General features: G+C 34.0%; 3 protein-coding genes and 1 pseudogene across 3 annotated transcripts; 1 reads left to right on the forward strand and 3 right to left on the reverse strand.

Annotated features, from left to right (window-relative positions):
- Positions 1 to 45: 45 nt before the first annotated feature.
- LOC104753834 (cytosolic sulfotransferase 16 pseudogene) lies at positions 46 to 1,159 on the reverse strand (annotated as a pseudogene).
- Positions 1,160 to 3,783: 2,624 nt separating this feature from the next.
- On the reverse strand, positions 3,784 to 5,714 carry LOC104751282 (cytochrome P450 78A5-like). The gene is made up of 2 exons (XM_010473200.3): positions 4,653 to 5,714; positions 3,784 to 4,569 (listed from the first exon to the last, which is right to left on the reverse strand). Exons 1-2 carry the CDS (start codon positions 5,655 to 5,657, stop codon positions 3,958 to 3,960), a joined length of 1,617 nt encoding a protein of 538 aa, XP_010471502.2. The 5' UTR covers positions 5,658 to 5,714; the 3' UTR covers positions 3,784 to 3,957.
- A 7,295-nt stretch (positions 5,715 to 13,009) lies between these two features.
- Positions 13,010 to 14,883, reverse strand: LOC104751283 (transcription termination factor MTERF15, mitochondrial). The gene has a single exon (XM_010473201.3). The coding sequence runs from the start codon at positions 14,849 to 14,851 to the stop codon at positions 13,517 to 13,519; it is 1,335 nt and encodes a 444-aa protein (XP_010471503.2). The 5' UTR covers positions 14,852 to 14,883; the 3' UTR covers positions 13,010 to 13,516.
- Positions 14,884 to 15,207: 324 nt separating this feature from the next.
- Positions 15,208 to 17,411, forward strand: LOC104753835 (rhomboid-like protein 16, chloroplastic). Its single transcript, XM_010476028.2, has 8 exons — positions 15,208 to 15,573; positions 15,973 to 16,093; positions 16,248 to 16,367; positions 16,554 to 16,664; positions 16,840 to 16,890; positions 16,988 to 17,089; positions 17,173 to 17,214; positions 17,313 to 17,411. The coding sequence occupies exons 1-8, from the start codon at positions 15,269 to 15,271 to the stop codon at positions 17,409 to 17,411; spliced, it is 951 nt and encodes a 316-aa protein (XP_010474330.2). The 5' UTR covers positions 15,208 to 15,268.
- Positions 17,412 to 20,084: the final 2,673 nt, after the last annotated feature.

The following is a 20,084-nucleotide window of genomic DNA, read 5'->3' on the forward strand; positions in this document are numbered from 1 at the left end:
AGCAAAACAGAGCATCCTCTGTTCCGCCGACACCAAATAACACATTCAGTTATCATGTTGAAGTAAGCCAGTATCTCCTCAACTAAACCATCAATACGAGCAGCCATCTCCGGAGTAAGATAATTCGCCCAATCTCCAACCTTTCCTTTCCTAAAATACGCGCTATTCGCATAAACAGCAGGACGATCCTCTCTTTCTTTATCTCCTTTGTTAGCTTCAAGATTCTTCAACGTCTCAAAGCTACAAAGTTTCACCACTATCTCAGCAACACCTTTCTCCTCTTCCTCAGCAGTGAAGCCATAACCCATGAACTCAGCCAATCTCTTCACAAACGGCAAAGGATTAGCTCTCATGGTCTCGTACCTAAGGAACATAATCCTATCCGGATTCTCTTGATACGCTTTCCAATAACCTAAAACATGATCCAGGTAAGGACCGTACACAGATAAACCTTTACAAAACATATGAAAGCTCTCCTCAAGACTCGCTAATTGACCTTCTTGAGACTTCTCCTTGTGTAAGAAAGTCCACATGGAGATGAAAGTGTCTTTTGGGTCTCTCCATATGTAAACCATTTTGCAACTCGAGTTCGCAATGGAGTCGGGTAACGACCCGTTAGGGATATGGGTAGAGAAAAGCGGGTTCTTTCTGTCCTGAAGAACATCAACGGTTGGGTAAAACGCGAAGTCGATCTCAACGTAAGGCACGAACTCGTGAGGGTTACGTTTGAGAAGCGGGTTCGTAGCGTCGTCGAAACGAGAACGGTTCACGATGGCGTAAGTTAAGGCTTTGAGCCAAGTCGTGCCGGTTTTTGGGTAGCTACAGACGAGGAAATCAGTGGTTCGTGCTTCGAAATGGTCTTTAGCGTGAAAAAGACCTTCGAGGAGACATTCTTGCCACCAGTGTCCACCATATTGTGTTAAGATCTCATCGGGTCTCCAGCCTTTGCTCTTCGAAAGTGTAGCGATGAGAGCTTGGTAATTCTTCTGTGTTTTTTCGAACTCTGTGAGTTCAGCTTGGGATCCGTTCTGGGTCGTCTTTGATTCCATTGCATGCGGATGAGATCGAGTTATATAGAACTAGAGAGAGGATAAATCGGGAAGCTTTGTTAAGTGTTGTAGAAGATGGACTGAGATTCTTGAGAGATGAGAAAAAGGGTTCTATAATAGAAGCTTGGGAAGATTTAGGTTGGTGATAATGATGGCTCGATAAGGGTCAACATGCAGTTGAATTATAGGATTTACTGTAGTTGTTTATTAAAAAGTAATCGATTTAAGGGCTTGTAAAATTTCCGTCTTGAGATGTTAAAATTGAATTTTGTTTTTATTGTTGCGAGTTATTATAGTGAAACTTTTTATATAACACTATGTATTCATTTTTTTTTTTGAACAACCTAACACTATATGTACTCATGAAAGTAAATTTCTTATACTTGTACGGTTGTACCAATAAAAAGTAAGCAAGTCTTTAACCAGAAAAAAAAAAAGAGTAAGCAAGTGATTGAGTAATACAAATCCTTTTGCAAGGACAGAAAAAGTGGTTGTTAATAATACTAAAAAGGTTACGTTTTAGAAATGGAAGTTAGCAGGTAGAGAGGCTTGGTTGGTTTGTTTCCTATACCTAAAACTATATTATAAATCTGAATTTGTTAATTCAAACATGTAAAATAAATTTTTGATCTTTGAATTTTCTTTTTTTTTTTGTTGTACTTTTGAAAATGTAAAATATTATAGTATTTTTGAAAAAAACTTAACATGTGGTATTTTGAGGATTTTTGGATTATTTAAATTTACCTTTATTTTCATTTTTTTCTTCTAATTTCAAGATAGGATAATTTTTTTTTAATAATAAAGTTAAATGAATTTTTGTTAATTTATAATAGTATTAGTATAGTTATAATTTAAACTAGTTGGACATGTAGTAAAATTATTACTACTTACAATATATGGAACAAATTTATACTATAAGATATATAATGTTAGTTTTTCAAATATGAGAAAATATTAGTTTTTATTTTTTTCTTGGCTAATTATGTTTTATTAATGATTAACTATTTTTAATACTAAATAAGATATTAATTTGATCACATATTATTTTGTTCTGAAAAGACAAATTGGATACGAGTGCATAGAATTAAATAAATTTTATTATGATATAGTAAGAGAGAGAACATGAAATTCATTTTTTTCGTAGACATGAATTTAATCTTACTATATTATAAAAATCAATTTAGTTTCAACAATTTATTTATATTTAAGATAACTGGTTTAAAATTAAGTATAGTTAATTGAGGTCGAAGCCAGAGCCTTACGATCCAAGGTGTCGTCATTCTATACCATGATTCACATTTCTCCAATTTATATGAATGGGACAATGTCAGGCAAGAAAAACTGCATGATACTCGTATACATATGTCATGAGTAGAATATTAGTGGCAGTAATGACATTACTTAGATGGAGACCATGACACTTGTATATATATCTTTTACTCATTCAAATAATTTTATATTTATTTGATTGTAGTTTTATTTTTTGTAACACATTTGTTTATCAAGTTAATTTTTTTAAATATCTAACTCGCTTAATTAAGATTTTATATTGGATTTGAAAATACTTAAAACATATAATGATTTAGAATTCTACAACAAAGATTTCAACTTTTTCTTTGATCAATTTTTCTTTTTTGGTTGGTCTGATTGGGCATCATTAGTTTAATATAAATTTTAGTATTATTGAACATATCAAATGATTAAATGGGAGTTCCACACAGTAATAAATAAGATAAAAAGGTTCTTCATTACCTTATTGCACTTCAAAACTAAAGAAATGCAACATTTTTTTGTTCAGAAAGCTATTAGTTCACTTGATTACAAATTTACAACTAAAAACGAGTGGCTGTTAAAAATCATTTCATTATTAAACCATCTTCATAAACACTTAAGCACAACCTTTCGTATTATTTCTTCATTTGTTTGGTTGATTATGTACATTTTCTACCCAGCGTGTAGAAAATTTATATTAGGTTCTTTGGTTGTTAGTTATGTCCAACTAATTAAGACAAATAGTTAGATATATCAAGAAGTCTCACTATTAGTCTATTATATATATATTATCATTACTGGTTGTCTAATTGATATTTTTATATAATTTTTAATTCATAACAGATGATGGCATTCGACCGAATTAGATAATCGGGGCGTAAGATAATTTTCCACTGCAATATGTAAAGATGATAGAATACTGATAATTAAGAAAATGGGGAGAAAGGAGGTTTTGTTGTCTATCTGGTTGCATGTAATTATGTGAATATATTCTTTTTCTTTATTGTTCTTGTTTTTTTATCTAATTATTCGAAACTAATTGGCCATTGTGAATAATTACATAAATGAAGTTTTTTCATTTTGTTTATCTTTCAGGTATGAAGTCTTTCTACGAAATCTCTATACGATATCTTTTAATCTTTCATTGAATTCCAACATTGATTGCTTGACTTAGTTGAGATGATGGATTGAACTAGGGAGTAAGCTTTTGATTATATCTGCCCCCATGTGCCCGCATACAAGGTTATCCATATTTGACTTCTATATTGGTCACTTGTTATCCGAACAAAAAAACTAAATACGTACCAAGTTATCAATCTTTAAAATTATAAAACTGTAATATAATAATTAACTAGTATATACCAAATACAGTACATTTGTGTTTTGATAAAATAAAAGGTCACTTCAACATTTTCTCTTGGTATTATATTCCTGATTAACTAAACATAACTAAGAAATGGAATTTTATTAATTTGACTTTTATATATCAAATCTGGTACAAGTTTTAGATTAATTATTCCGATGTGGTGACGAAAAAAAAAAAAAGTCACTAGTTAAAGACATCTCACATGGGAAATCAGACAAACCCAGAGAGAGAACGAAAGTGCATAATGTTTGATAGTCTATGAAACCCTACTTAGACCCTAGGGATTGCCTTGCACACAAGAGGGTTCTTCATCTCCAAAGAGAGCTTCAAAGTCTCGCTCAAATCCACTTCCCTACATGAGACCCACTTGAAGCTTCCTAGCAGCTGAGCTAGCCATAGCTCCACGGTGGCTAAACCCATTGACTTGCCGGGACAGACCCTACGTCCAGCACCGAAGGGCGCAAGCCGCAGATCTGACCCCATGATGGGGAAGTTATCACTTTCTTTCACACCAAGAAACCTCTCTGGTTTATACTCATGAGCTTTCGGCCAGACCTTTTCATCGTGGGTTATAGCCCACATGTTGACCATTGCCGTGGTTCCAGCGGGAATAAAGTGGGCCCCGATCTGAGTGTCGTGGATGGATAGACGAGCCCATGAGAGGAGAGGACCTGGTGGGTGCATCCTTAGGGTTTCCTTGACAATGGCACGAAGGTATGGAAGCTTGGAGAGGTCTGAGTCTGAGACTTGACGTCCCGAGTCACCCATGATAGCATCGATCTCGGCATGCGCCTTGGCTTGAATGTCAGGGTGAAGAACCATTCTCGCAAGGATCCATTCCAATAGAATCGCTACCGTGTCTGTTCCTCTAAAAATCATTTCCTATACCAAAAAAAAAAAACGTTTAGATTATGTTAATTACTCCTTAACCCAAAAGATGTATATGCATATACTCGTATTCATACCCAAAGGACGGCGATCATATCGGAGTCAGAAAGCTTGCTGTTGCCGTGCATGCCAAGTAAGACACCCACAAAGTCATCATCATAAGTGATCTCTTCTTGATTATCACGAAGAGACCTCTTTGATTTGTGGTCGGTGATTATCTTACCAACGGAAACATTCACTTTACAGACCAGAATACGGCATCTTCTCCTCACGCCTTGTAAATCCAACCATCTCATTCCAGGGAAATGATCACTCCAGTTGAAGATTCCGAGAAGCTCATAGCCTTCGGAAACCAAATGCTCCAACTCATTGCTCTCTTTAGAGTAGACAATGCCGTCGTTGAAGTTGTATGTTTTACCGAAAACGCTAGACATCACGTTGTTGAGTGATCCAAAATGCAGAATCTTTTTTATCTGCACTTCTCCATAAGTTTCCATTGCGTTCTTGATCTCTCTGACCATGTTTTGGCAAATTTTTTGGCGGGATTCGCCAAACCCGGAGATCCTCTTGGGGTTGAAGAGATGGGTAGAAGAGATTCTCCTCAGTTCTCTCCAGTAATCACCGAAGGGAGCAAACCCCATGGCTCTATGAAAGAGCAGCTCGTAAGCAGACTCTTTCACGGGTCGGTCTGCGAAAGCAGAGCTATTCAGAAGCTCTTTGGCCGTCTCCGGTTCGCTGGTTATCACAAACCGGGTCGACCCGACGGAAAACGCCATGAGAGCTTTTGCTTTGCAAGTGTCAGCAATATCGGCGAGGATTCTGTGTGTCAATGCATTGTTGATGAAAGCCAAGAGGAGGCCAATGATGGGAAGACCAGACGGGCCAGGAATAGCGGCCTGACCAATTTTGGAGTCAGGTCGGGTATGGAAACGAGCTTTGTAGAGTGCCCAAGCAAAGCCACCTGGAGTCAACCAGAAAACGAAAAGGGAGATGAAGAGGAAAACGCTGAGGCAAAGCTCGAGACTCATAAATGGAGAAGGTCCAGATCGAGAAACGAAGGAAAGGAATGTATCAATAGCCATTTTCTTGAAGAAAAAATTAGGGGTTTTTCTTAAGCTAATAAGTTAAAGAGAAGAAACTGTTTGATGATGATACGGTAGAGTGAGACCGTGTCTTTTATAATGGTCAAATAGAACTAGGGTTAGATCGATTAATAAGTATATTTTATTTAGTAAAGTTCCAGCCAGGCATACTTTAACCAACCATGTTAAGACTTAAGTAAGACTCATTGGAAAGATACAATACAACTTGCACCGCTTATTTTTTCATTTGATTTGATGGAGTTTTTGCCCTTTCGTTGCATGGTTTATACATGTTTGATGTTTCGACTTGTCATGCAAATTTGAGCCATTATTGTACCTACATATTTTTTATTTTATAAGTGTACCTATATTTTTTTCATTAGAATACTCGATGACAATGGTTAGAACATAGTAATTTTCGCCAAGTTTATTACAAATAGATACTTTGGTTATTCTTTCATAATTTAGAATTCTTTATTGTTTGTACTAATTCCTACCTGCCAGTCGATAAAATCTTACAGATACCAATAACTATGTCGGATGAAATATCAGAATATCTTTTCAGTTTTTGTTTGTTAACAGTATATTTTAGGCGATTTTAAAAGTAACACTATCAATGATCGATTTTAAAAGTAACACTCATTAGCACAAACCACTATATAACCTACATTGAATTGAATTGGTTGTCCAATGTTTTCAAGAACTAATAATGGATAAATCTTTTCTTATGGATAAAGCATGTAAGAAAATATTTCATAAAACTATATGTCGCGAATTTGTATATGATAGTCCACGGTGTGTCAAGAACTACTAATGGTATGATAGTTCACTGTTTTTTCAAGTACAACTAACTGCATTCACATTACATATGTAACCTACTATGTATATGATAATTGATAGTTTTGTAATGTCAAGTGGTCGGTTAAATTTTATAAATAGGTTTTGACTGCAATGTGAATGAGTTATATAGGGTTGGCTACCTAGTTGGACTTGAAAAAACAGTGAAAACTATAGGCGAACAGGCTATAAAACTAAAGCTACTTTCATGTTTTGATGTACATAGTAGTATCATATATATGTCGGTGTGTTCCGAGTTCCGACCATCTCATAAATCTATGAAAAAAATGTATCTTAGCCATATATATAGCTCACTAATTAGATGCCGCGTATGTATACTATGTAAAATTGTTGAATAATACTAATATATAGAGTTAATTAAAGACCCATAAATATGAACGTATGGACGTTATTTCAACCTAGATATTCCATTGGGGGAATCCACCGAAATTATCAAATTAATAATGAATATTGAATGAAATCGTTAACCAACAAGATGGATTTGCTTCCCTTTGACCCAACAAAAAAGTCGCTGTTTCCTCATTGTCTCTTAAAAACGCACATGAGTCGACAGTGTCGGTCCTTCCATGCAAACTTATTGTATATTTTAATACTAACTTTTAAAACCGGGGGATGGAGATCGGTCCTTGGACTAATTTGTATTTGTGTTGGACAATTACAGGATAAAAATGTTAAACCGAGTATATATATTTTCTAAGGTCCGTTATATTGTTCATTTTTATTAAGGGTTGTGTAATATTGTATCTTTATAGCCTTATAGGAATATAAATATCAGTTTAGACGTTGATGAGCTAAATAATCAACTAATTATATATTGATGAGATTATTCTAGCCTCGGATACCATGCATACAGTCCGGCTTCAGTCAGGGTATGGTGTGGATCCATATGAAAAAATTGGATGGTTTATCATAGTTAAAAACTACTAGTCTACTATTTCCGTTTTTACATTAAGTATGTTTTATCGATGGTGTTAATCTAATGATGCACAACATTGTTTTCATGAATTGCATAGCTAAGGGTTATTGAATCAAAATACTGACCACTAAAACATTTATTATAGGCTTAATTGAATCATATTATTCATATATATTAGCTTGTTTGGATGATAAATATTGATATATAACATAATCATCAATTACGTCACGAAACATAGTAATATGGTGGCCATGGGTGATGCAGGGTATCGACCAAACATAGCATCTGACCTCGTTAACCACAAAATTGTCTCCCTTACAACATTTATACATATGCCATACAAAAATTGAAGAACGCTCCCATGTATGTATGTATATCCGATCCGTATATGTTTGTGTGTAGGTAAGGTCATAGGTTGTCTTAACTGTGGAGACAATTAAAGCTGGCTTTGTGATAATATGCTTAACGAGAAAGCAAATGTCACACACAGCTCACAAGTCACAAGTCTTGTGGAGTCCTTTCCCTTTAAAAATTAGATACTAACAGAAAACCGTTGTTTTAGATACGTTGACCAAGTCAAAGATGTTCTTTGACCAACTGTCGCACCTTTGCTCGGCTTCAGTATCTTTAGTCCACAATATCTACTCTTTTTTTTTTTATTATTAAACAACCACGTAGCATTAATATATATACTTCATTGTATCAAATTGTTCTCTAACAAGGTCGTTTATTGCTGAATTAGCTATTCTACTGATATGATGCTTTATATACTTCTAACTATCCAACAAAATATATTAAATGTTGATTATAAATGCATTATTTTTTATGATTTAAAGTTTTCTAAAATTCTAAACTAATAGTAGTATTCAGTCGTTTCTCTTGAAGTTTCTAATTCATCATCAATAGCTAACAAAAAAAAATTGCAGAAAAGGTTTTTTTTTTGTGTGAAACAATTTTTTTTTTCCAAAACTTGAATAAGTTCATTAATAAAAAATTTTATTTTTATTTTAAAAATCCTACTTCTATAACTACTAGTACACGGCCTGGCTCAGAATTGATTTTTTAATTTTTTATAGAATTTACCAAACTGTGATAGGCCCAGTGGTATAAATTACATATGAAACATCTCTCAAGAACCAAGTCATTACCGATTTTAAAAATACATAACTAGTACTAGTAGTATCCTTACAATTGAGAACATCTATACTATTAATTGGAGAGTACACTCACAGCTAAAAAAAAACACAAAACATATCATATATCCATGTTGACAAACAGATCTAATTGTCTACATAATTTAAAAAAATAAAAAACTTCCTAAAATAATGTTAACAGTTTTTAAAGAAATAAATGATTAACTCTTTTTATAATTGGTTACTAGATTATAACCCGCGGTACACCGCGGAGTAAGTTTTTTTTTTGTTAATGCACTATTTTAATACTAATTTTGCTAATATACTCTTTTGTTAATTTTAGTGATTTAATATATAAATCATGGTATACCGCATAATAATTTTTCTTTACTACAATCTTAATGAAATCAGTTTGATTCGACATATTTTATATTGCTGTTGTTAAAACATTAAAATGAGGATTTAACCTGTATTGAAATATTATATTACTGATAGTTTATTTTTTAGTATTATTAATTCAATCTTGCAATATCATATAACTTGTCATGTCATATAACTCGTTTGTGTAATTTTTAAAATTTAATATGTTTAAATATTTATAATTTTTTAACTTTTTTTTAAGTTTAGATTTGTTAGTTATAAATTATAAACTTCTTAAAATTTTATAATTTACTATATACAATAAATTTACTATATATGTATGTTGAACACACACTTTTTATATTAATTGAGTAATATATGTTTGTTTAAAAAAATTCAAATCACAATATATGCAGGAAAAATATACCTTTTTAATTAATTTTATGTATTATGTGATGATTCACTACATTTAAATTTTAAAATCAAAAAGAGATGATAGGAGAATATTTTTTTTTAATTTGGAATAAATCTTCTAAATCTCTTTATTAATTATAAAACATTATATATAAATATTTAAAATATTTTAATTGTGTTTGGTTATAAAGATAGTAGAAAAAGTTAACTAAACATGTTTGGATATGAATATAAGCATTAAATAGCATTCAATGTAAAAACTTTCCAAAAAATATTTTTGAGCAAAAACTGCTGCAAAAATACTAGTATAGATAACTTATAATGATGGATACTTAGATTTAGTATCTATTTTTGGATATGGGTATGACCATAAATAATTAATTTCGAATATATTAAGTTTTCCAAATAGTTTTCTAAATTAAATATTAAACATTTATAGTTTTCTAAAAACAGTTAGTCGTGTGTTAAATTCGATTCAAAATATTCCAGTATTTTAGGAAACTATATTAACTATAAATGATACATTCCTATATTTTATGAAATTATATTCATTATAAATAATAAATTCAAATATTTTAGGAAACTATATTAACGATTCAATATAAGAGATCTCAATGTTTAACAAAATATTCTAATTATTAAAGAAACAATGTGTGGAGCATTGGGGAGCACACTTCAGAAAATAAGAAAAAAAAAAACAGAATTCCATAAAATGCCCCTATTATAAAGAAAAAAAACAGTTTAGACACAAAAAAAAAAATCAAAAGATACCTAACATACTATGATCCGAGTTGTTCATATTCGGATCCTGAATAGTAATTTGGATATAAAAAATAAAAACACGGATCTTCATTTTTTTTAACGGAATGTTGGGAAGATATTGAAAATAAAATAATGATTAATAATTAATTTGCAGCTTATATGGAAATTATAATAACAATCTAAAATCACTAAAATTTCGTAACTAACATATTTTCGCAATTGTGATAATGTAGAAGGATAGTTTTAATGCATAAACACACTAATCGTTAGGATTCTAATAAATTTTATATTTTTGTTATTTCATCATCATAAATTTTGAACGATTTTTTTTTTTTTGGTAAATATTGAATCCACGAAAACTTAATTTCGTGAACAATATATTCCCAATAAATACTAAGCATACATCCCTGTCGATTATCTCAAAAACAACCTAACAAAAAAAAATAGAGAAAAAAAAATCCCTGCAGTTTTCTTCTCATAGCTATTTTCAAGATTTTACTAAACTCTTGGGCATATTCTTATGTTTTTGGATTCCAGGGTCAACACTTGATCATATCTTTCAAGGCGTTAGAAACATCTTCTACCTGGAAGTGGTTCAGTAAAAATCTTTTTTAATTATTGATCCATTCATATAAAAATATATAGATTTCATAAATTATTTATTTAATTTGCATCAATGTTTTTTTTCATCAGTTTTTTGTTTTGTTTTACACATTCCCTATAATCTGACATGTCTTCTCTATTTCAAATCAAATGTTGTAGGTAAGATTGTGAACGTATGCCAAATGAAGACGAGAATGTCAAGACGACAAACTGACATTTTAACTCCGAAATGCAGAGTACGTGTCTTCAAAATAATTGTTTTTTACGCTTATTCTTATGTTTAGAAAAAATAATTGAAAGAGTATGTTTATGTTCTTATCAAGTTATCATGTATCCTGCTAATTTTTCTATACAATTACATTGTGTGTGGGCATTCTCTACGAGATTACGCGTTTAATTATGCTATACCTTTTTGATGTTTTATTTTTTGGTTTTGTTTCAGAGTTATTATTTTGTCACGGTAAGTAGGAGAAAGTTTAGATTCATTAACTTTTTTACTATACATATAACATATAGCATTCGTGTCAATATTCCATACCCATAACGATTTAACACTATTAATGGGAACTCATAAATAACGAAAATTGTGTTTCAGATCCTCGAAATAAGGACACAAAATTTCAAATCAGTTCACCAAGCAAAATCATAATTCAAAATTATATATTATTAGATTATGGGATAAAGTTGATTCAAAATGATAGTTTTTCGTAATTTTCACATTAAAGCTTCAAATAAAGCTTAGAAATAAATCTAAACAACCAATTAATCAAAGTCTTGCCAAAGAGTTTTAAATTTTAAAATATAACGATTTGATTTTAGATTTTATCCATTAATTGTATATTCAGTTTTTATTACTTTTTTGAACAAGCTAAACAATTGAAATAGATATATCCTAACAAAAAAACAATCGAAGTATATATTTTAAATTGGGAACAATTATTAAGTAGATTTTGTGCTTACATATGTGATTATATTTTAATGTATAATACCAAAATCATTAAAATACAAATTGTTATAATTGATTGACATCAATTTTGATGATTTATATTAAACATAAGTTGTTTAATACACTTCCCATGTCTATCTCTATATCAGATCTTTTATCAGAAAATAGTGAAAGTTTGGGTGTTTTATCTATAGACCTACATATTTATTTCAAATATCATGAAAGAGCGAAACGATAACGGGTATTTTGGAAAATAAAAAACATGATCTAAACCATTTTTGATATAAATACTTTTGGGTAACCAGACCATATAAGAAAATTTGGATTGCTAAATTCAATTTGAAACATTCATTGGTAATTATATATTTTGGGTTAAAGTTAGAGATCTATTATTAGGTTACTTTGGGTTAGTCCGTCAAAACATTTATTGTGAATGTGTAATTATTATTAATGCAACCTTTACAACTTTTAAAAAGTTTTTTTTTATTACTTCTACATGATCAAATTAAATTACATATTGATAAATATTCATTTGCTGTTTTGACTCATTATTTTTATTCTTCTTTTATTTTTAACCAAAATTATAATAATATATATTTTTTTTAACTTCATTTTTTTTCTATCAATACTCATTGTATTACCATTTAGTCGATTGTTTTTTCTTCTTTAATTTCCAAACATATTACAAAAATATGATACTCTCTGTGATCGATCAAATTATAGTGAAATAAAAATAAATATTATATCCAATCAGCTATGGATCATAGTATTTGTATATATTAATATTACCGTGCTGATTATTTACATTTATTATATCAAAACTTATTATATTATTATTTATCCAAACAGATTATGTAACATATTCCAATCTGTCACGAGTCATATGTATCTGAAAATTTTCCCTCTTGCTGTAGTATAGATCATGTCTTATCGAAGATGGATATAAATTTGGGAATTATCGTGTGAACATCCAAATTAATTGATGAGATTAGCGGAGATGACAAGGACCATATCGGAGACAGCGTGTAAACATCGAATTTGATTGAACTATTATCGAGTGAATCATCTGACTTTGGTGGTGTCGTTTTCCTCCGGTGAAGATACCAATTGTTTTTTGTCGTTTCATTTTTTTCTTTTGTTTTTTTTTTTTTAATCAGAACTTCAACCAATACAAAGAATGAGTCTCTCATTATTTAAAATACAAACGAAATTTATTTAAAAAAAATTAAAACAGCAAATAGTATAGAACAGCGTACAACTTTTGAGAACCAAGTCACTACAAATTTACAATTGGTCAGAAAATTCGTCATTCAGCCAACTGGAGATGAAGGCAATAGGTTTGCGTTAAGAATGGAACCAGTAATGGAACTGTCAATCTCTATTTCTTAACCCAATTGATACATCGTAGAAAATTCATCTTCTATGGAGCTTTCTAGCACGTCACCAAAAACATCAACCCTCTTTCAGATGACACATGCGTCACCATTACACTCACAATACACTGCCTACAATTTCTATAAGCATGAGAACATGAGAAGGTTATTACAATCTGTTGCGCTCCTCTTGTCTTTTTACTTCGTTGTCTGTATCTGCACGTGCCTCCTCATTGATTGTATGCATTTTGGTGCTTATCAATGTGGTAGATGTCTTCTGCCTCCACAGGATGCAGAACAAGAAGTGAGTGATTTATTCAGTAATTTCCGTCAGGAGTATGCATTTTCCTTTGAACAATCAAGCCATGAAATCGGATTCCAAAGCTCATGTAAGTTTCCTCAAACTCATATCGATTCAGAGCAGCTTGTAGTAAAGTGAGGCAGCTTTCAATGGTAAGAGCTAAACCTTTTTGCCAAGCAGATAACCAAATATACTACGCAAGTGACCCTATAAAGGACTTCATGTTTACCACATCTTCCTTTGTTGTTAGATGGCTAGACGGCTTCATAAGCTTCCAAAGCCCTGCGGGATGTCGGCTCTTCACTCGGACATGCTCTTTTCTCTTGCCAAAGATTCTTTCGCACTCTGGGTATGGCTTCACGTATAAATTATAGAATCTCTTCATGCTTGGTTTTATCAAACCTTTCAATCCAATATCAGAACCAAGCCCGCCTTTCAGTTTCAAGTAATCAATGACATTGTACCGTGGAACGATCTGCTTCTGGAGATTAACCCCTAGATACTCTGGTACATCAGCTAAGCAATTGATATGAAATCCCATTCGGTTAGTTAAAAACTCAATCTTCTTCTCTATCTCCTCTATCTCATATAAGATCACCCTCGGCTCTTTCCACACAACCTTGAATGCGTCTCTATGAATCAACCCGTATTTGCATAAACAATCAACTCTGAGTTTCACTTCGAACCCAGCACGGAATACACCCTCGCTGAGAATACTAACTCTGATCACTTCCCGGCATTTCAATGTGTTGATCAACTCCAAACACCTTGGAAGCTCTCCTAACTCCAAACCAAGAACTCTCGGTTCTCTAGCAATCTCTTTCTTTACATCATCTTTACTAAACCCCATCTTCATAAACTCATCAAGCAATGGCTTAAGTCTAGTCTCAGTACCAACCCCTAAAATCTCAGGAAAAACGTGAAAGAACCTCTCAATGTTATCACGAGCAATGTCGATTCCAACTAAAAACTCAATCTTTCTGAGAATCTCAACCTCGTTCACTAAAAGAACACCAGGGAATGAACTTAAAATCCTACTCACAGTACTATCACAAAACCCTAAACCTTTTAAAACCCTTACGCAGTCATAAAACTTATCTGGACCAAACCCAATTCTACTAGAATGTTCAAGAACGCTCTTAACCGCGGAAGACGTGACTCCGCGTTTACCGCAGTCGGAGAGAGGAACTCTCCATTTCCTCAGGAACTCTGATCGCAGAACATGAGGGCAATCGCAGATCAACGAAACGAGTGATTTCTGAGGGAGTTTTAACGATAACAAGATACCGAGAGAGGTTTCGGTCTCTGATAGATCCGAATTCAAAAGGTGATTGTTTCTAGAGAGGAAGTGTTGGAGAGAAGAAGGAGGGAAACCATACTTCTGAAGGAGATTCGCGAGTAAGATTCTTTTCCTGTAGTGCGATTGGTTGATAGGTGCGAGAAGTTTCGAAGATAGTGATCGATTCTGGTTGAATAGGGTTATTGGGTAGCCACGGAGATTGATGAAAGTTTTAAGATTTGAAGCCATTTTTAATTCGGCTTTGAATGCACTTCTCAGTGTGGGACAAAGGAGGAAGAAGACGATGATGTTGTACAAAAGTTAAGATTCTTATAATTATACTTGTACCCTCAAAGTTTTATCTTATTCTGAGAAAGGCTCCTTAGTAATTTTTCGCCCTTTTCTTGAGTGGGATTAATTCAATTGTCTGGTTTAATGAGTATTTGCAAATTTTATAAATTTACAATTTCCCTAAACCGGTGGGAATCTTTTGTCCTTAAATTGAAAGTTGTTTCTGTTTCTGGTTATTATTTGCTAGTGTGGCATCACTTTTTATTGCACTAATAAAAAAACACACACTTCATGACGATTTAATACAGTAAATCAGAAGTGTCATGCGTTTGCGCCATTTGGTACAACTTTGAAAAATTAACAGATAGGGGGAAAATGTATGCATTTTTCTCTCGCAGGGTCGTCCTCGTTGCCGCTTCTTCGCAGAGTCGCCATTTCTTGAGTCATCTTCTTCCTTCTGGTCTCTCTTCTTCTTCTTCTTCTTCGGCTACCCGATTTGTTCCTTCTCTTCTACCCCGACCAAAGAAAGTTCATGGGTTCTTCGCAAGCACGTTGGGAAACACCCATCTAAAGCACAAACTCGGAAATGTTTTGGGATCTAGAGTTCGGTTCTTCAGTTCTGAGCTTCCTAGTGTTGGATTTGAGTCAAAGGGTTTTATTGGGTTTCAAAAGCGTGGATGGTATTGTCTCTTTTCGTCTCCCTCTTCGTGATTTTTAATCGGTTTCGAAGTAAAGTTTGATGTAGGGTTATGCAGAGATTATGTGGTTATGTAGTTTTTATTTTATTTTTTTCTGGTCAATTGTGCTTTGGCTCTTCCAAGAAAAAAGAAATGTCAGGATTCAAGAAAAGAGGATGAGAAATTAATAAGGCTTCACTAGCTTTTTTTGCCATTTCCGTGTACTTCTTGATTTGAGCAGCTCAAAGCTCTTTTGATGTTTTTCTCTTTATAGATAGACCTAGCAGCAGCTCCACACTGTTTACACCTTCTCCTTTAAAAAATTGTTCTCCAGATAAAAAAGAAGTAACACTTTATTATTCATTGGTTTCCTTTGACTTGTGCATTTTTCTCGGTCAGGAGGAAATCTTGGTTTAATGGAGCTAATGGCGTAGTTTTCGGATTGATAATAGCTAATGCTGCTGTATTTACTATGTGGCGGGTTTCAGCCAAGGACAGAAAGTGGATAATGAAAAACTTTATGGTCTGACCTCAAAGTTCATATATTTTTTGTTTTGTTTAATACTAGATCTTAAGTACTACTAAACTGTTGACCAAAAAAAAAAAAAAAAGTACTACTAAACTTTGGATTTGGTGGATCTTTAGTATAATTAACCAGGATATTTGCATTTGGGCAGTTATCAAAGTACAATTTTTTAACTGGACGCATACACACGCTGGTCACTTCGGGTTTCACTAATGTTGGAACCAATCAAATCCTCTTGAACATGATTGGACTTTGCTACTTCGGAACCAGAGTATGGCTTTTTCCTTGTTTCCATTGAATAATTGTTTCTATATATATATTCTGTTTTTTTTTTTGTAAATGAGATGAGATATGCTTTCATTTGCTTCCTATCAACTTGCTACTTACACTTAATCTGGCTCATGTGATTTATTAAATTAACTGATTATCTTTACATGGACCCCCATTTGTTCTTTAGATTGCAAGAACCTTGGGAGGGCGCTACCTTTTGAAGCTGTACTTTGCTGGAACACTTGGTAGCTCTGTTTTCTTCTTGAGTAATCATGCTCTCTCTGTTACGTCACTCAAGGTAATTAAGAGCAACAAGCATAGTTTTCTCATTTTCATAACCATGCTAGGTCCACAGATTAGTAGTTTTTCCAATTCATTTGAAGTACATGTTATTATATGTGTTGCGTGGAATTGTGGGGTTTAGACGAAATGCTTTACCTTCTTTAATCGTTATTGGTTGGTCAATCATACAGGGCAAAGGAGTAGCCCCTACAGATCAAGTAAAAGTCCCAATTGTGCATCAGGTATGTTTTTTTTTTACTCATCCAGTTAAATGATTTTGTAAAACCATGCACAACGCTCATGTTTTGGATTGTCATACTCTTTTCAATTTCTGTACAGGGTGCTGATGGACCTGTGTTTGCTATCACGCTTCTCGATATGTTCATCTACCCCAAAGTTACTACATACTTAGGGTTGGTGATCCGTGTGCCTGTATTGGCGGTAAGGACTCTCTACATACATGTCATGATGAGTGAAACTCTTCTGAATCATATCTAAAAACTCTCACTTTTTCAAATCTTCAGGGAGTCTTATTTTTAGGAGTCGACCTGATAAAGATGCTAGAGGTGTGTGTGTATGATTTGACAATCTAATCCACATTTTGCTTTGAGACAATTTGACTATGCATCTTAGTAAAACCAGACCAACATTTTTGGAAATGCAGGGGAAACAGAACAATGTCTCCTCAAGTTCGAGTCAGTTGGGTGGAGTTGTAGTTGCAGTCATGGCGTGGGCACGGTTAAGGAAAGGTCGATTCTGCTAGTGATTGATTATGTTACTTTCTCCATCAAACCCTTGGACTTGCTGCAAAATATTCATTTGACCTTGATCATTATACTGGTTATGTTAAATTTTGTGACAATGAGCTTATTAATATTATTTTCTAGAAACTTTAGCTTTGAGTGGTAGACCTTTGGAGTGTGTTGTAAAGAACCAAAGATACAAAATCAGAACCGCTGAGACTAATTTGCACCCATGACCTTAAAGTAACTGAATAGTGATCAAGGCTATATAACTTGAGGGAAATTTTCTCAAATAAGAAAGTAATTGTTTAGGATCAGGTTAGCAATTTTATAAGAGTTTGGCCGTAATTCCTATTTTTTGTAGTTGGTGAGATTTTCTCGATTGATAATTTGATGTTTGTAAATTTGATTTTGGAGATGGGTATAAAGGAGAAACAAAACTCTCCTTTTGAAACAGAGAATTTCAGAACCAAGAAATTGGATCAAACAAAGCTTAAGCCGAACACCATTCAAAAGCCCAATAAAACGAATATGGTTCAACGGTCGACTGCAGACAAGAAGGACATAACAGAGCAGAAGGAATCTCCGTACATCCAAGCTGTCGCAAGAGCAGAAGATGTGAGCGGTCCCAAGGTTCTGCAGATAGAGACAAAGAACGTCTTCAATGCTCTCAACCTCCTCTGTGATGAAGACATGTGTCAATGAAAACTAGGTTAAGTAATGTCACAAGTCTTGTATAAATAGATAAGGGTGAATCATTGTAAACTCTTGAGAAAGAACATATTAGGAAATAAGAAATATCTTTCTTCACAGAATCTTCAAATCTCTATATGGTATCAAAGCCAGGTTTTGTCCACTGAGATCTATTCCCAACCTGCTCTAAACATTGCAAATTGTGTGACTGTAAAACTCTCCGAAAGAACCTATTTACTTTGGAAGACTCAGTTCGAGTCGTTCCTTTGCGGTCAAGGACTCCTGGGGTTTATCAATGGTTCTACTCCGAGACCAGCTGCTGCTACAAACGCTGACAACACTCCAAACCAGACCTATCAAGCTTGGATTCGTTCAGATCAAGTCGTCAGAGCATGGCTTTTAGGATCGTTATCAGAAGACATTCTCTCCAAAGTCATCTCCACATCGACATCTCAAGAGGTATGGAACTATCTCGCTGCTCACTTCAATAAAGTATCCTCGGCTAGGCTGTTTGGTTTACAAAGGAAGCTGCAAAACACTGAAAAGAAAGATATGCCTATGGTCGATTATTTAAAAGATCTTAAAAGTGTGTGTGATCAGCTAGCTTCTGTCGGTAGTCCTGTTAGTGAGAGAATGAAAATTTTTGCTGCTTTGAATGGCTTGAGTAGAGAGTACGAACCTATCAAGACCTCCATCGAAGGAATGCTAGATGGTACCCCATCACCAACTCTAGACGATGTGATACCACGCCTCACTGCCTTTAATGATCGATTGCTGAGCTACACTGAAGAAACAAGCATTTCTCCACACCTGGCGTTTAACACGCAACAGTTTGTCAGCTCTCACTACAGCAACAGAGGTAGAGGAAACAAATCCAGAGTCAGAGGAGGATACTCCACTAGGGGTAGAGGATTTCATCAACAGATATCAGCTTCCTCTAGGTCTTCTGGTCAGTCTGCAGATAACAGACCCATCTGTCAAATATGCGGCAAAGCAGGGCATGTAGCATCCACGTGCTGGCATCGGTTCGATAATACTTATCAACCTGATCTTCCTGCAGCCTTAGCTGCCTTACGCATCACCGACGTGACAGATCAAGCAGGTCATGAATGGGTTGCTGACAGTGGAGCTACGACACATGTAACCAGGTCTCAGAGTCATTTGCAGAACTCTCGTCAATATGAAGGTAATGATACCATTATGCTTGGGGATGGGAATTTCTTACCCATCACTCATACTGGCGCAACTTCTCTGCCAACAACATCAGGTAACCTGCCTCTTAAAGATGTTTTAGTGGTGCCTGGTATTGCCAAATCTTTGTTATCTGTTTCTAAGCTTACAAAAGATTATCCCTGCTCTATTGAATTTGATGATGTTGAGGTTCTTGTTAAGGACAAGGCAACAAAGAAGCTCCTCACAACCGGTCCTGAACGCAAGGGGTTATACATTCTCAAGAATCCACCTGTTCAAGCTTTCTACTCATCTAGGCAGCAAGCAGCTTCAAATGAGGTGTGGCATAGACGCCTTGGACATCCTAACAACAAAATTCTGGAGCAGTTAGTTAAAAGTAAAGCTATTGTCATCAATAAGAGTACCAAGGAAATATGTGAGGGATGTAACCTTGGGAAAAGTAGTCATCTTCCTTTTTCAGATTCTCAGTTTGTTGCAACTATGCCATTAGAAAGGATACACTGTGATTTTTGGGGTCCTTCTCCAGTCCCTTCTGGTCAGGGTTTCAGATACTATGTAATCTTCATTGACAATTGGTCTAGATTTTGTTGGTTCTGAAATTCTCTGTTTCAAAAGGAGAGTTTTGTTTCTCCTTTATAAAGGAGAAACAAAACTCTCCTTTTGAAACAGAGAATTTCAGAATGAAGGATTCAGGTAAACTCCATTACTTTCTGGGCATACAGGCCACTTTCCATGACAAAGGATTGTTCTTATCTCAACAAAAATATGCAGAGGATCTCCTCCAAGTTGCTGGCATGTTTGATTGTGCC

Source organism: Camelina sativa, chromosome 16 (assembly GCF_030686135.1).
Source record: "Camelina sativa cultivar CO46 ecotype springtype chromosome 16, ASM3068613v1".
Classification (NCBI taxonomy): domain Eukaryota; kingdom Viridiplantae; phylum Streptophyta; class Magnoliopsida; order Brassicales; family Brassicaceae; genus Camelina; species Camelina sativa.

Bases quoted from the DNA above. Each gene is read 5' to 3' on its own strand.
- LOC104751282 (XM_010473200.3), bottom strand. From the start codon at position 5,657: ATGGCTATTGATACATTCCTTTCCTTCGTTTCTCGATCTGGACCTTCT. The intron at 4,570-4,652 runs GTATGAATACGA...TTTTTGGTATAG, and splicing joins ATATGATCGCCGTCCTTTGG to GAAATGATTTTTAGAGGAAC.
- LOC104751283 (XM_010473201.3), bottom strand. From the start codon at position 14,851: ATGGCTTCAAATCTTAAAACTTTCATCAATCTCCGTGGCTACCCAATA.
- LOC104753835 (XM_010476028.2), top strand. From the start codon at position 15,269: ATGTATGCATTTTTCTCTCGCAGGGTCGTCCTCGTTGCCGCTTCTTCG. The intron at 16,094-16,247 runs GTCTGACCTCAA...GCATTTGGGCAG, and splicing joins GGATAATGAAAAACTTTATG to TTATCAAAGTACAATTTTTT. The intron at 16,368-16,553 runs GTATGGCTTTTT...TTTGTTCTTTAG, and splicing joins TTTGCTACTTCGGAACCAGA to ATTGCAAGAACCTTGGGAGG.